This window comes from Rhagoletis zephyria, unplaced genomic scaffold (assembly GCF_001687245.7).
Source record: "Rhagoletis zephyria isolate East Lansing unplaced genomic scaffold, Rhagoletis_zephyria_1.1 Rzeph_scaffold_01997, whole genome shotgun sequence".
Taxonomy (NCBI): domain Eukaryota; kingdom Metazoa; phylum Arthropoda; class Insecta; order Diptera; family Tephritidae; genus Rhagoletis; species Rhagoletis zephyria.
In genome coordinates, this window is record NW_016159081.1 from 34,692 (window position 1) to 47,326 (window position 12,635).

Below are 12,635 nucleotides of genomic sequence, written 5' to 3' on the forward strand. Positions count from 1 at the left end.
GTTGATTTTTTATAATTTTTTTGCCGAAGGTGTGTAGCGCTGCCATATTGATATGAAATATTAATTTATCTGTCGTTAGTATGTTAATCTAGTGGCCCAAGCATTCGCTGCCAAGCGTTCATTGTGGCAAGCATACTTTATACGTGCGTTCTGTCAAACCAACGCCAACGCCAAAGCCAACGCGAAAGTTCTATGTGGACCGGCCTTAAGATATAAATATTTACATCTAATTAAGTTTGTGCTTTTTTTTGCTTAAACCTATTGTGACTAAGTGCTACATAACGCCTAATTTCATTAACGGTCTGCTCCTTCGTGTTCTCCCCAAAGACATCTAGAAAAATTTATATAAATGTATTAATTTTTAGAAAACTGAATTTTAATAAAAATTTTTAGAGAAATTAAATAATACTGACCGAAAACCAAGTCCAGAGCCTTAAGCTTTAGAAGCGATTTTTTTTCTTTACGTCCCTCCAAATTGTAGCCGGCCACCAAGTTATCGTGCAGCAGCGAACGCAGAACTCCGTCTACACTGCCTTTTACACCTTTTGACTTAACTAACAGCCGCATCTGAAAGATAAACGTGAATGTTAAATGTTTAGATAAATAATTAAAGTAATCGAAATCAATGCGCATATATTAAAAAACAACAAAATTATTACCAATGCATCACTACTGGCCTTTGTACAGAGTTTCGTCTTTACGGCTAGCAATGTCTCCTCTGATGACATGGGAAGCATGGAGGCAAGCTCTAGGTATTCCTCGTCCTCTATGTCACCTGTGATGCGGCTAACCGATAGCTGAGTTCGCGCCGCGATGACTTTGTATTCACGTAATATTTTGCTTTGCGCTTGAACCTCAGCTTTCTCAGGCATCTGGAAAACAAACAAAAAATATCGTGAAATATTAATGTTGAAAATAGAAACATTTACATTTTCTTTAAGCGCCTTTTCAATGGCAGTTAGACGGTTGTCCACACCACCCAAAAGTGAAAACATGCCCTTTTGGGCCTCTTGAATTCCGTCCAGACGTTTGATAAGCTCTGCGTGGCTGCTCGATAGGACCTCAGCTGTTGGGGCCACTTCGGGAGTCGTGTTGGTAGCAGTTCTACGGACTTGAGAGGCGCGAATAAAACTGAAGCGGCGCTTCTGAATTCGTTGTTCTGTAACTAATTATATAGTAGCAGAAACAGTAATAAACTTTATAAATTGTATCACCTTTGCAGACGGAGGACCCTTGGGAGCATTCCGACCAGTGTACGAAAATAAACTATATTGTACGTTACTATTTCGTTTCGTTTATTACTTCAACAGTTCGGTACAATACGAAACAAAACGGCTGCGTTCACTTTGGTGATAGTACACTACAGTAGTTTAGTAGTTACAGACGAAACAACAAACGAAATGAATCGTGCGGGGAAAATATATTTATGTATGTACATATATGCAATAACCAATGTTTTTTAATTGAATTGGATATGAAAATTTACAGAAAAAATTATTTTTCACGTAATTGAAATGTTTGCATACATATAAAACGTATCCTATGGTACAATTGTCACAAACGAAAAGCAAACGTTTCTCGTTGGGGAAAGTGACAGTGAATCTTACAATTTGTTTCTGACTATTTACAAAACTGTACAAAACCACAAATGATATGATGATCGATGAGCAAATGGGAATTGTTTTGTACAGTTTATTTTCGTACCCTGATTCCGACTCAATGACCTCTTCGAAAAGATCCTCGAAATTCATTCTAATAAAAATCTTTATACAAAACTTATTTCTTAATGGCATGCAAAAATATGTATACTTAGCATCTTATTATTTACAATACGATTTAAAGCGATTAATCGAATTTTAATAAAAATCATTAAAAAAGTGATGTAATAAGGGGACTAATAATAATTTATTATTTAATGGCATGCAAAAATACTTATACCTAATGTCCCGTTTACTTAATGCTTATTAAGAGAAAGGTAATTTAATTGCCTTCCTGTTCGTTATAATTTCTTTTAAATAAATTAGCCTCTTTTCAAAAAATGTTACACTTTTGTGCGATGCCTTATGTACGTTTAACATACATGTACATAATTTTACGAAGGTGTTAGCCAAGGCTTTATTTTGAGAAATTATTTAAAAATTATTGATGTTAATGCGTATTAAGAGAAAGGTAATTTAAATGCCTTTCTTATTGAATTATTGATGTTAATGCTTATTAAGAGAAAGGTAATTTAATTGCCTTTCTGTTCGTTATAATTTCTTTTAAATAATTAGCCTTCCAAAAATTTTACACTTTTGTGCGATGCCTTATGTACGTCCAACATACATGTACATATGTATTAAAATTGTGGAACTATGGCCAGATCGATTAATCGAAATAAGAGAATCCTTGGCCATAGTTAAATGTGTACATGCATTGTACACTTCTAATTTCACTTCACTTAAATAACCTGTTCCAGTATTCCAGGATTTAGTCATTTAGTCCGGAAGATAGTACTGAAGTTGCCTTACATAAATGTGTGTATGTACTGGGCCCACTTCCTATTTCTGACTAATCCTGGAGTAAGGGAACAGGCTATAAATTCTTCTAAAATTCACTGCTTTAAATTTCTATCATAAACTCACTTTAAATTGCTGTCCAAATTGTTTTCCGCCACAGATCTCTTGAAGAGATTTCCAGCGGATTTCTGCAAATTGAAATAAAATCTTAACATATGGATTTTGCGAAAAAATTCTATACATACCTATTTAAAATTGCTAGCGTATTCCTTTTGCTGCGATCCAAAATGAAAATATCAACATTTTAACAAATTAAATTGAAACTCAAACCAACTTACCGCCAATGTTCGCAAACGTTCAAAAGAAATTATAATAGTGACGTATAATTTTCATGCTGCTATGATCAAAATGTCAAGTTTAGCTTTGCTTGCAGTGCCTATCGCTTGTTCGCTCTAGCACATGCGTTTCGTATCCTCATAAAACATACTGTTCTAACTTTAGGAAATTCCTTTAAAACCAAATGTGACTGTGTAGGTAGGCATCTGAAAAGTTGTAAATGTAGTGGTGAATTGGTTATCGCCGTCTTGTAGGGTATGTTATCTTAAAAGAGATGTTTTATGTATTATATGGCGACTCTGCAGGGTTAAGTTTCATAAGATGTATTTACTATTATAATTGAACTACCAATAAAGCAGTCTGCTATGGTATAGCAAACAAGTAACACAGATACCATATGGCATCATTTGTACTAACTGGCGTAAAAAATACGCAACGATTTTTTAATATGGTATTTTATTTTATTTAAATTAAATAACACTACAAAACTCAATAAAATAAGTTGGAACGTGCATAGATTTAATAATTCATTTAAAAAATTTACTAGTTGCAATTTACCAGTACAAATAAATCGTTATTTGCTGGTGCGGATTTCAGCTCCTTCAAATATTATTGATGCCATATCGTCGCCTGGGTAAAAGATTGTCGTATGTTAATTTCGGCAGGTTGTGTGGGAATCAATTGAAGTTTGGAATGCAATTTCTCAAAAACGCGAAGATAGATTTTCTCCAAAGTCTGAAAATGTTACTAGTTAACAAAATTCTTAAATTATTTAATTTTTAATATTTATTGTTAATTAGTTTTGAGTTTATGAAGGATTTTCTTTAGTAAAATTTTGTCGTAAGCGTCATTTGTCCACAATTTCGCAGCCACTTTGTATGAAATACGACAAAATGTGATCAAAATTTCTACTAAATTAACGACACTTATTACTCAATATCTCGGAAACTAAAGGAAATATCCCAAAGTCGAGAACGCCATTTTTAAGATATTGAATAGTTTAATATGACTGCATCACCAACTAATTTTTTACTAAATTATCGAAAAATTTGTAGCCAATATCTCGGAAACTAACGAAGATAACTAAAAGGTGATAACACCAATCGAAAGACCTTATTTCAAAATATATAACTGCATTTAGACTTAAAAATCGTCAAAATGGCGCTTACGACAATCTTTTACCCAGGCGACGATATGGCATCATACAAATTTAAAAATATACCACGCGTTTATTAGCACTTTTTTAATTAATTATTAATTATAGCATATTTATTTGTTTTTAATTTATTGGGTTATTTGGTAAAATATTGTATTTTAATGTAGACCTTTCTAAGCAGAAAAAAATCGATATTTTAGTAAAGTTTTAAAATAGAAATTTTTCATCTCATAAAAATAACAATACCGTATTAAAATATAGTTTATAAAACTTCCCATTACAGCGTTGCATATAAAAATATAATTTCAGATAAGCTCAGTTAAATCTGTGAGTATTCAAAAAAGCATGACGCCATATGGCATCAAAGTAGCGAAAGGGTTAGTTCAAAATATTTCCAATATTTTTGATTTTTTTTGTATACTTACTTGAATTTGCACAATAAGAAAATAAATTTTCACGAAACAATTGATGAAAATATCGGCAGTGTTGCCTGTTGAACTTTTTATACGAAGACAATATTTCTCCTTGTATTTTAGTAGTAGTTTCCATAAATCAAAAACGAAAGCAACAGGCTAAGGCAGAATGCGGGAGTGAGACAACTGCCAGGTTATTATCAATTTAATTTAATTGCCTTCCTGTTCGTTATAATTTCTTTTAAATAAATTAGCCTCTTTTCAAAAAATGTTACACTTTTGTGTGATGCCTTATGTACGTTTAACATACATGTACATAATTTTACGAAGGTGTTAGCCAAGGCTTTATTTTGAGAAATTATTTAAAAATTATTGATGTTAATGCGTATTAAGAGAAAGGTAATTTAAATGCCTTTCTTATTGAATTATTGATGTTAATGCTTATTAAGAGAAAGGTAATTTAATTGCCTTTCTGTTCGTTATAATTTCTTTTAAATAATTAGCCTTCCAAAAATTTTACACTTTTGTGCGATGCCTTATGTACGTCCAACATACATGTACATATGTATTAAAATTGTGGAACTATGGCCAGATCGATTAATCGAAATAAGAGAATCCTTGGCCATAGTTAAATGTGTACATGCATTGTACACTTCTAATTTCACTTCACTTAAATAACCTGTTCCAGTATTCCAGGATTTAGTCATTTAGTCCGGAAGATAGTACTGAAGTTGCCTTGTGTGTATGTACTGGGCCCACTTCCTATTTCTGACTAATCCTGGAGTAAGGGAACAGGCTATAAATTCTTCTAAAATTCACTGCTTTAAATTTCTATTATAAACTCACTTTAAATTGCTGTCCAAATTGTTTTCCGCCACAGATCTCTTGAAGAGATTTCCAGCGGAGTTTCTGCAAATTGAAATAAAATCTTAACATATGGATTTTGCGAAAAAATTCTATACATACCTATTTAAAATTGCTAGCGTATTCCTTTTGCTGCAATCCAAAATGAAAATATCAACATTTTAACAAATTAAATTGAAATGAAAGAAATTATAATAGTGACGTATAATTTTCATGCTGCTGTGATCAAAATGTCAAGTTTAGCTTTGCTTGTAGTGCCTACCGCTTGTTCGCTCTAGCACATGCGTTTCGTATCCTCATAAAACATACTGTTCTAACTTTAGGAAATTCCTTTAAAACCAAATGTGACTGTGTAGGTAGGCATCTGAAAAGTTGTAAATGTAGTGGTGAATTGGCTATCGCCGTCTTGTAGGGTATGTTATCTTAAAAGAGATGTTTTATGTATTATATGGCGACTCTGCAGGTTTAAGTTTCATAAGATGTATTTACTATTATAATTGAACTACCAATAAAGCAGTCTGCTATGGTATAGCAAACAAGTAACACAGATACCATATGGCATCATTTGTACTAACTGGCGTAAAAAATACGCAACGATTTTTTAATATGGTATTTTATTTTATTTAAATTAAATAACACTACAAAAACTCAATAAAATAAGTTGGAACATGCATAGATTTAATAATTCATTTAAAAAATTTACTAGTTGCAATTTACCAGTACAAATAAATCGTTATTTGCTGGTGCGGATTTCAGCTCCTTCAAATATTATTGATGCCATATCGTCGCCTGGGTAAAAGATTGTCGTATGTTAATTTCGGCAGGTTGTGTGGGAATCAATTGAAGTTTGAAATGCAATTTCTCAAAAACGCGAAGATAGATTTTCTCCAAAGTCTGAAAATGTTACTAGTTAACAAAATTCTTAAATTATTTAATTTTTAATATTTATTGTTAATTAGTTTTGAGTTTATGAAGGATTTTCTTTAGTAAAATTTTGTCGTAAGCGTCATTTGTCCACAATTTGGCAGCCACTTTGTATGAAATACGACAAAATGTGATCAAAATTTCTACTAAATTAACGACACTTATTACTCAATATCTTGGAAACTAAAGGAGATATCCCAAAGTCGAGAACGCCATTTTTAAGATATTGAATAGTTTAATATGACTGCATCACCAACTAATTTTTTACTAAATTATCGAAAAATTTGTAGCCAATATCTCGGAAACTAACGAAGATAACTAAAAGGTGATAACACCAATCGAAAGACCTTATTTCAAAATATATAACTGCATTTAGACTTAAAAATCGTCAAAATGGCGCTTACGACAATCTTTTACCCAGGCGACGATATGGCATCATACAAATTTAAAAATATACCACGCGTTTATTAGCACTTTTTAAATAAATTGCAAGTTCTAGCAATATTTGACACTATTTTGGAGACTATAGTATATTTATTTGTTTTTAATTTATTGGGTTATTTGGTAAAATATTGTATTTTAATGTAGACCTTTCTAAGCAGAAAAAATCGATATTTTAGTAAAGTTTTAAAATAGAAATTTTTCATCTCATAAAAATAACAATACCGTATTAAAATATAGTTTATAAAACTTTCCATTACAGCGTTGCATATAAAAATATAATTTCAGATAAGCTCAGTTAAATCTGTGAGTATTCAAAAAAGCATGACGCCATATGGCATCAAAGTAGCGAAAGGGTTAGTTCAAAATATTACCAATATTTTTCATTTTTTTTGTATACTTACTTGAATTTGCGCAATAAGAAAATAAATTTTCACGAAACAATTGATGAAAATATCGGCAGTGTTGCCTGTTGAACTTTTTATACGAAGACAATATTTCTCCTTGTATTTTAGTAGTAGTTTCCATAAATCAAAAACGAAAGCAACAGGCTAAGGCAGAATGCGGGAGTGAGACAACTGCGAGGTTATCCAACCTTGTATTATTGAATCATGGTCCCCGCATGGTTGCGCAATAAGAAAATAAATTTTCACGAAACAATTGATGAAAATATCGGCAGTGTTGCCTGTTGAACTTTTTATACGAAGACAATATTTCTCCTGGTATTTTAGTAGTAGTTTCCATAAATCAAAAACGAAAGCAACAGGCTAAGGCAGAATGCGGGAGTGAGACAACTGCGAGGTTATCCAACCTTGTATTATTGAATCATGGTCCCCACCGAAAATTTATGCAAAATAATCGAAAGGAGTAACAAACGACGCGCACTAAGTATTAAAACCGAAGCCAGCTAAAACTTTGTAGCTTTGCGTGACATTTATAACTTTGCAAGCAAAGCGCCAGACGCAAAAGGTATGCCACAATGAACGTCAAGAAAACAATTTTGTACTGCTTTTTTACTCGTCAAAATTGCTTTGGATTTTATATATTTTGCTTAAATTATGAATCATTTTTAACAAGCTCGAGCAGCAATTAAATAAAACGCAAATTGATATTTTAATTGTTGATATTTCGGCCTCAATCTGAGGTCATCTTCAGAACTGACAGCCTTGTCAGCACACTGTAGGGATACGGGACACTATTCCGATTTCGATAATGTTGCCATTCTGCAAGAAGAAAAGAACTATAATAAACGCTATATTTTGGAAATGTTACCTATGACGAACACCCCTAATGAGAGAAGGATCAACTTTAAAACGGACACAGAAAAATTGTGCACATGTGTATCGCAATTTGGGGTTAAATCGGCAACAACAATCCTCAACGAAGGTGTTCCGTTCCGCCTTCCATAATCAACATTCGTTCCGTGTCCCCAACATACCTTCATAGAATAACAATAAAATATATGTATATATGTTTGTACATATATATATATATATATATATATATTTGCCTAAAATTTCACTTGTTTAACTTTTATTTTCGTATGCCTAATCAGTCCACCAGGCACATTTTCATACAATTCATGTTATCTGCCAAAGCGAATCTGTCACGCAAAGCTAAGCAAAAGTTTTATGTGGCATCAGCTTAAGAATCCGAAAGCGGAAACTGATTTTTTTAAACCGTACAAAAGTAATTTGCAAAAAACCGTTTCATTCAGCTCAACTTTGTCAGTACTAAGTTCACGTTAATAAATGCATTAAATGAACATGAACCAATTAGAAGAGATCTGACCCAGAAACGAGAATTCTGCGTAGTAAAGATTATGCCGAAGGCCACTTACGCAGAAAGAAGTGCTGCCACTCTTCTCCGGCAACACAGAAAGGAGAATTCTGCTTAGAAAGGGTTATAATCCCTAAGCGCAGCCAAAGGCTCATTTTTATAAACTGGAAATATAAACGCTATTTAAATTAAGTTTAATTTCTTTAATTGTAAAAAACTTAAAATTTTTCACGTTTATTGTTATTGGTATCACTGCGCTGATGTGGCACCGACATTGGTCAACTCGTGTGCATCCGCACTTGCATACATGAGTTTTTAGCGATTTCGTCAGCAATTCGTCTCCAGACTGAATTTTTAAATTTGATTTTCATGTAATCTGGATATTTAATGACGTATGGATATTTTTCGCTTCGCACGCCTTCAACTAGCTCCTCCTCCATGATTATTAAAGACATTGGCCACACTGCCACTCGAAAAAGGTGTATCTGATACCTAGTTACACTCCCACGACACTCGCAAACACGCTCATGTAAGTGCGTACGAAGCCACGGTGTTCGGTATAACGTCAATGGTTTCAAAGTCTGCCAGTCGCTCGGCTCGTGACAACCAGTACGAGCGTGAGCATGTGCGGCGGGCGTAATCTATCTATACTATATCTATACTATATATAAAATTAAAGCCCAAAAAAACGTGAGAGCAAAACAGCCGATGTACTGGGTCGATTTCTATGATTCAAGTTTTAAAATTACCTATTTCTACCACAATAGGACACAGCGGTATTTTTAAAATAAAATTTTAATAATAAGTATGTTTAATTAAAGTATTAAGTTGATCAACAATACCACGCATTGCTAGACCGCTTGCCCTTCACGCGATTGTGTTTAGAGAGCATCAACAAACCACATACATATTTCTCTCAATTCTCTTACCTTCTTATACTCAGCTAGCTGTCTTTCTTACTTCAAAATGCTGCTTGCCGCGATATCGGCACATGCTCACTGTAAGCTTCTTGGTGTGGTATATGTATACACATTGATCTTCAGCTTTTGCTTTTTTTTCATAAAGATGAAGTTCGTGAAAAAAAGTTGCCGCTGCGTATCAGAAACCTAATTTTACATCGCTGTAGTAGCATTAAGAATAAATAACACAAAGAAATGCCTGTTTCGTTTCATGCAAATTCTGCACAAAACAAAACTCAACAATGTTAGTTCAACAGATCAACATTCAATCAATCCCATTAGATTTTAATACATGCATACATATGTACATAAGTATGTTCAAATTAGAATTGATATGGTAAAGTATTTTAGCCCTGTTTTTTATGGGAATCCTGCCTCTGTGTACCCGAATTCCAATTTTTCAACGCTGTAGTGGATTGCACAAACAACAGCAAATCAATGATGTACATATGTATGTACGTATATCTATTTGTTGGGCTTCATAGGAATTTGGCGCATTGTTTTCGCGAACTTGATGTGGCATACATACATTCATCTTCAGCTTTTCCTTTATTTCATAAAGATGAAGTTCTTTAAAAAATCAGTTGTCGCTGCGCAGCAGAAACGTTATTTTACGTCGCTGTAGTAGCATACAGAATATATATAACAGCATGGAAAATTCTGTTTCGCTTCATGCAAATTCTGCACAAAACAAAACTCAACAATGTTAGTTCAACAGATCAACATTCAATCAATCCAATTATATTTTAATACATGCATACATATGTCCATAAGTATGTTCAAATTAGAATTGATATGGTAAAGTAATTTAGCCCTGTTTTTTATGGGAATCCTGCCTTTGTCTAGCCGAATTCCATTTTCCAACGCTGTAGTGGCATGCACAAACAACAGCAAATCAATGATGTACATATGTGTGTCTATTTGTTGCGCTTCATGGGAATTCGGCACATTGTTTTCGCGAAGTTAATAAATTAGCAAGTGCGTTAAAGGCTGAGTTTTTTGGCTTATACAAAGTGGAATTTCGTTACTAAATACAAAAAAATCTTTAAAAGAACAGAACAGTGCGAAGTGTTTAAAAATGTCTAAAGCTAAAATAAATTTGTCAAGACAAACGAGAGCCACAAGGGCAATGGCCGGTAATCGGAGAATAGTAGCGGCGGCGCGAATAGAAACGATGCCTGCAATCGGAATTAGATCTGCGTTTATTTGTCGACTTCAAATCAATTTAAAAGTGGATTTTTACAATAAAAGTATATCTACACATATCAGTGCCGTACCTATCAGTGCCAGTGAAAAATATAATATCGTTGCCCCAGTCTAGAGATGGGCACGGACCTAAATTTTCAGGCCCGGCCCGGCACGAGTGCAAAATCAACTTTCAAAAACACGCACGAGCCCGCACGTTAAGAATTTTAGTGGGGCCCGGCCCGGCCCGGCACGACGGGACACGTCCCAGCCCGGAAATAAAGAGCCAGTTTTTATGGTATGTACATATTTTTAGTTTTGTGTTTATGTATGTTTAAGCGAATCAGTTTTTTACATCAAAGATTTTTATAATATATTTTTTGTGAAGTAAAAAAAGTGGAAGGTATTTTATGTACAGATATGTAAACAAAACTACTAAGTATCTTATTTTTTCTATCGGTTTCCAAATATTTCCTTTTTTGCTTTTCTCTTATTAAAAGAGGTTTAAATATGTACTATTTTTTTATAAAAACAAAAGCTTATCTAAATTTGTAGTATTAGCAACGGGCTTTTTCGTGCTTATTCGTGCTTTTATGAAATTTTACTGAACGCCCATGCACGCACGAGTTCGTGCTGACAGCAAATATTCCGGCCCGTACCCGCGGGCTTACGCAGGCCCGGCCCGTGCCCATCTCTACCCCAGTCCCAAATAGAGTTTTTCAGACCGTCCGGCACATTGAACTTTTTTACCGTCAGTGCTGCTTCAGTATTCGTTCCGCAATTTTTTTACACTCTAAAAACTACATGTAAAACTGCTTCTGAAAAGTGTTTATTTTCAAATAAAATCTGTGTAAGTATACGCATAAGATATTCAAGACTGGATTTTTCAACATGAGATTTTTTAAAATATACACATGAAGTATTTAAAATTGCCAACGTTTTTAACGCAAAAATACATTTCCTACTAAAAATAAAAATTAAGTACATTTTATTTGTCATTTTGCTCTACGCGACAAATTTGGTATGTAAAAGTAAACAGGCAGTGTTTAATTTTATTAACACGGTGTCTAAATTTGCACGCATTAGGAGAGGAAACTGGTAACCTCTCCTAATATGCGTTAATTTAAACAAAAAACTTTTAGAGCAAATTTTAAACACTTTATGTGTAAACTGTGTAATGGTGAACACTAAGAAAATTTTATAGACATTTTTTTTAATAAAGTTTAAGAAATGATTTAACTATACTTTAAAATAGTTAAATTAACGGCCCTAAGGGCCAAATTCACAGTGCTGTACTGAAAACCTGTAGTTAACTGAAGATTCTGAGTTAACTACGCACTGTGAATTTGGCCTTGAGTGTTTAGAATTGAACAAACAAGTTTCAAATTTATTCTACGCCACACATATGGTCAGTAAAAGTAAAAAAAGCAGTATTTAAATTGATTAACACGGTGTGCAAATTTGCATACATTAAGAGAGGAAACTGGTTACCTTTTTTAATATGCTTAAATTTAAACAAACATTTTTTAGAGTGCAGTTAACTCGGCAAAGATTTGTTTTTGTATTTCCCTGACGAGCTGACGGTATTCTATTGCAAATTTTGTTTAATATGGAGGAAAAATTAATCGAGTTGGTACGGAATTATCCAGAATTATATAATATGGCAATACTTGACAACAGGTCATTAGTAAAATAAGTCATCTTGGTTTCAGTGAACTTCATTTTACTGAAAGTACCGAACGACATACCACGGATGTGTGTGAATTGGTATCACTGATTGATGCTGTTTGGCTATGATACTGAACTGATACGGCACTGATTTATGAAGATAGATCTTAAATTTTGTTATTAGCACCAATCGATTACAATACATTATAGTTCCGTTCCAGATAACTTCGTGTAAAAAACTGTAAAACTGTCAAATAACAAAATTACCCTCTTGAAAGAGAGGAGTGAGAGCGAAACAATAAAGGTCACCTGGAACGCGAAAAACCATGTAACTACTTCCATTTTTTTTAAATGTAAAGTGCCATGGAGACGATCAAATATCTTTATCAACCATCTCGCGTTATGCTTGATA

General features: G+C 33.4%; 1 protein-coding gene across 4 annotated transcripts; it reads right to left on the reverse strand.

Moving 5' to 3' along the window:
* Positions 1-203: 203 nt before the first annotated feature.
* LOC108365776 (uncharacterized) lies at positions 204-7,073 on the reverse strand. 4 transcript variants are annotated; one of them, XM_017619922.1, is made up of 11 exons: positions 7,037-7,073; positions 5,530-5,689; positions 5,370-5,399; positions 5,250-5,312; positions 2,837-3,040; positions 2,744-2,773; positions 2,625-2,686; positions 930-1,165; positions 660-872; positions 414-567; positions 204-331 (listed from the first exon to the last, which is right to left on the reverse strand). In XM_017619922.1, the coding sequence occupies exons 8-11, from the start codon at positions 993-995 to the stop codon at positions 231-233; spliced, it is 534 nt and encodes a 177-aa protein (XP_017475411.1). In that variant the 5' UTR covers positions 996-1,165; positions 2,625-2,686; positions 2,744-2,773; positions 2,837-3,040; positions 5,250-5,312; positions 5,370-5,399; positions 5,530-5,689; positions 7,037-7,073; the 3' UTR covers positions 204-230. The 4 variants fall into 4 exon arrangements, with proteins under 4 accessions (XP_017475411.1, XP_017475412.1, XP_017475413.1 ...); XM_017619923.1 differs by having other exon boundaries at positions 5,530-5,631; positions 7,037-7,069; XM_017619924.1 differs by lacking the exons at positions 930-1,165; positions 7,037-7,073 and having other exon boundaries at positions 5,530-5,823.
* Between the last annotated feature and the right edge of the window lie 5,562 nt (positions 7,074-12,635).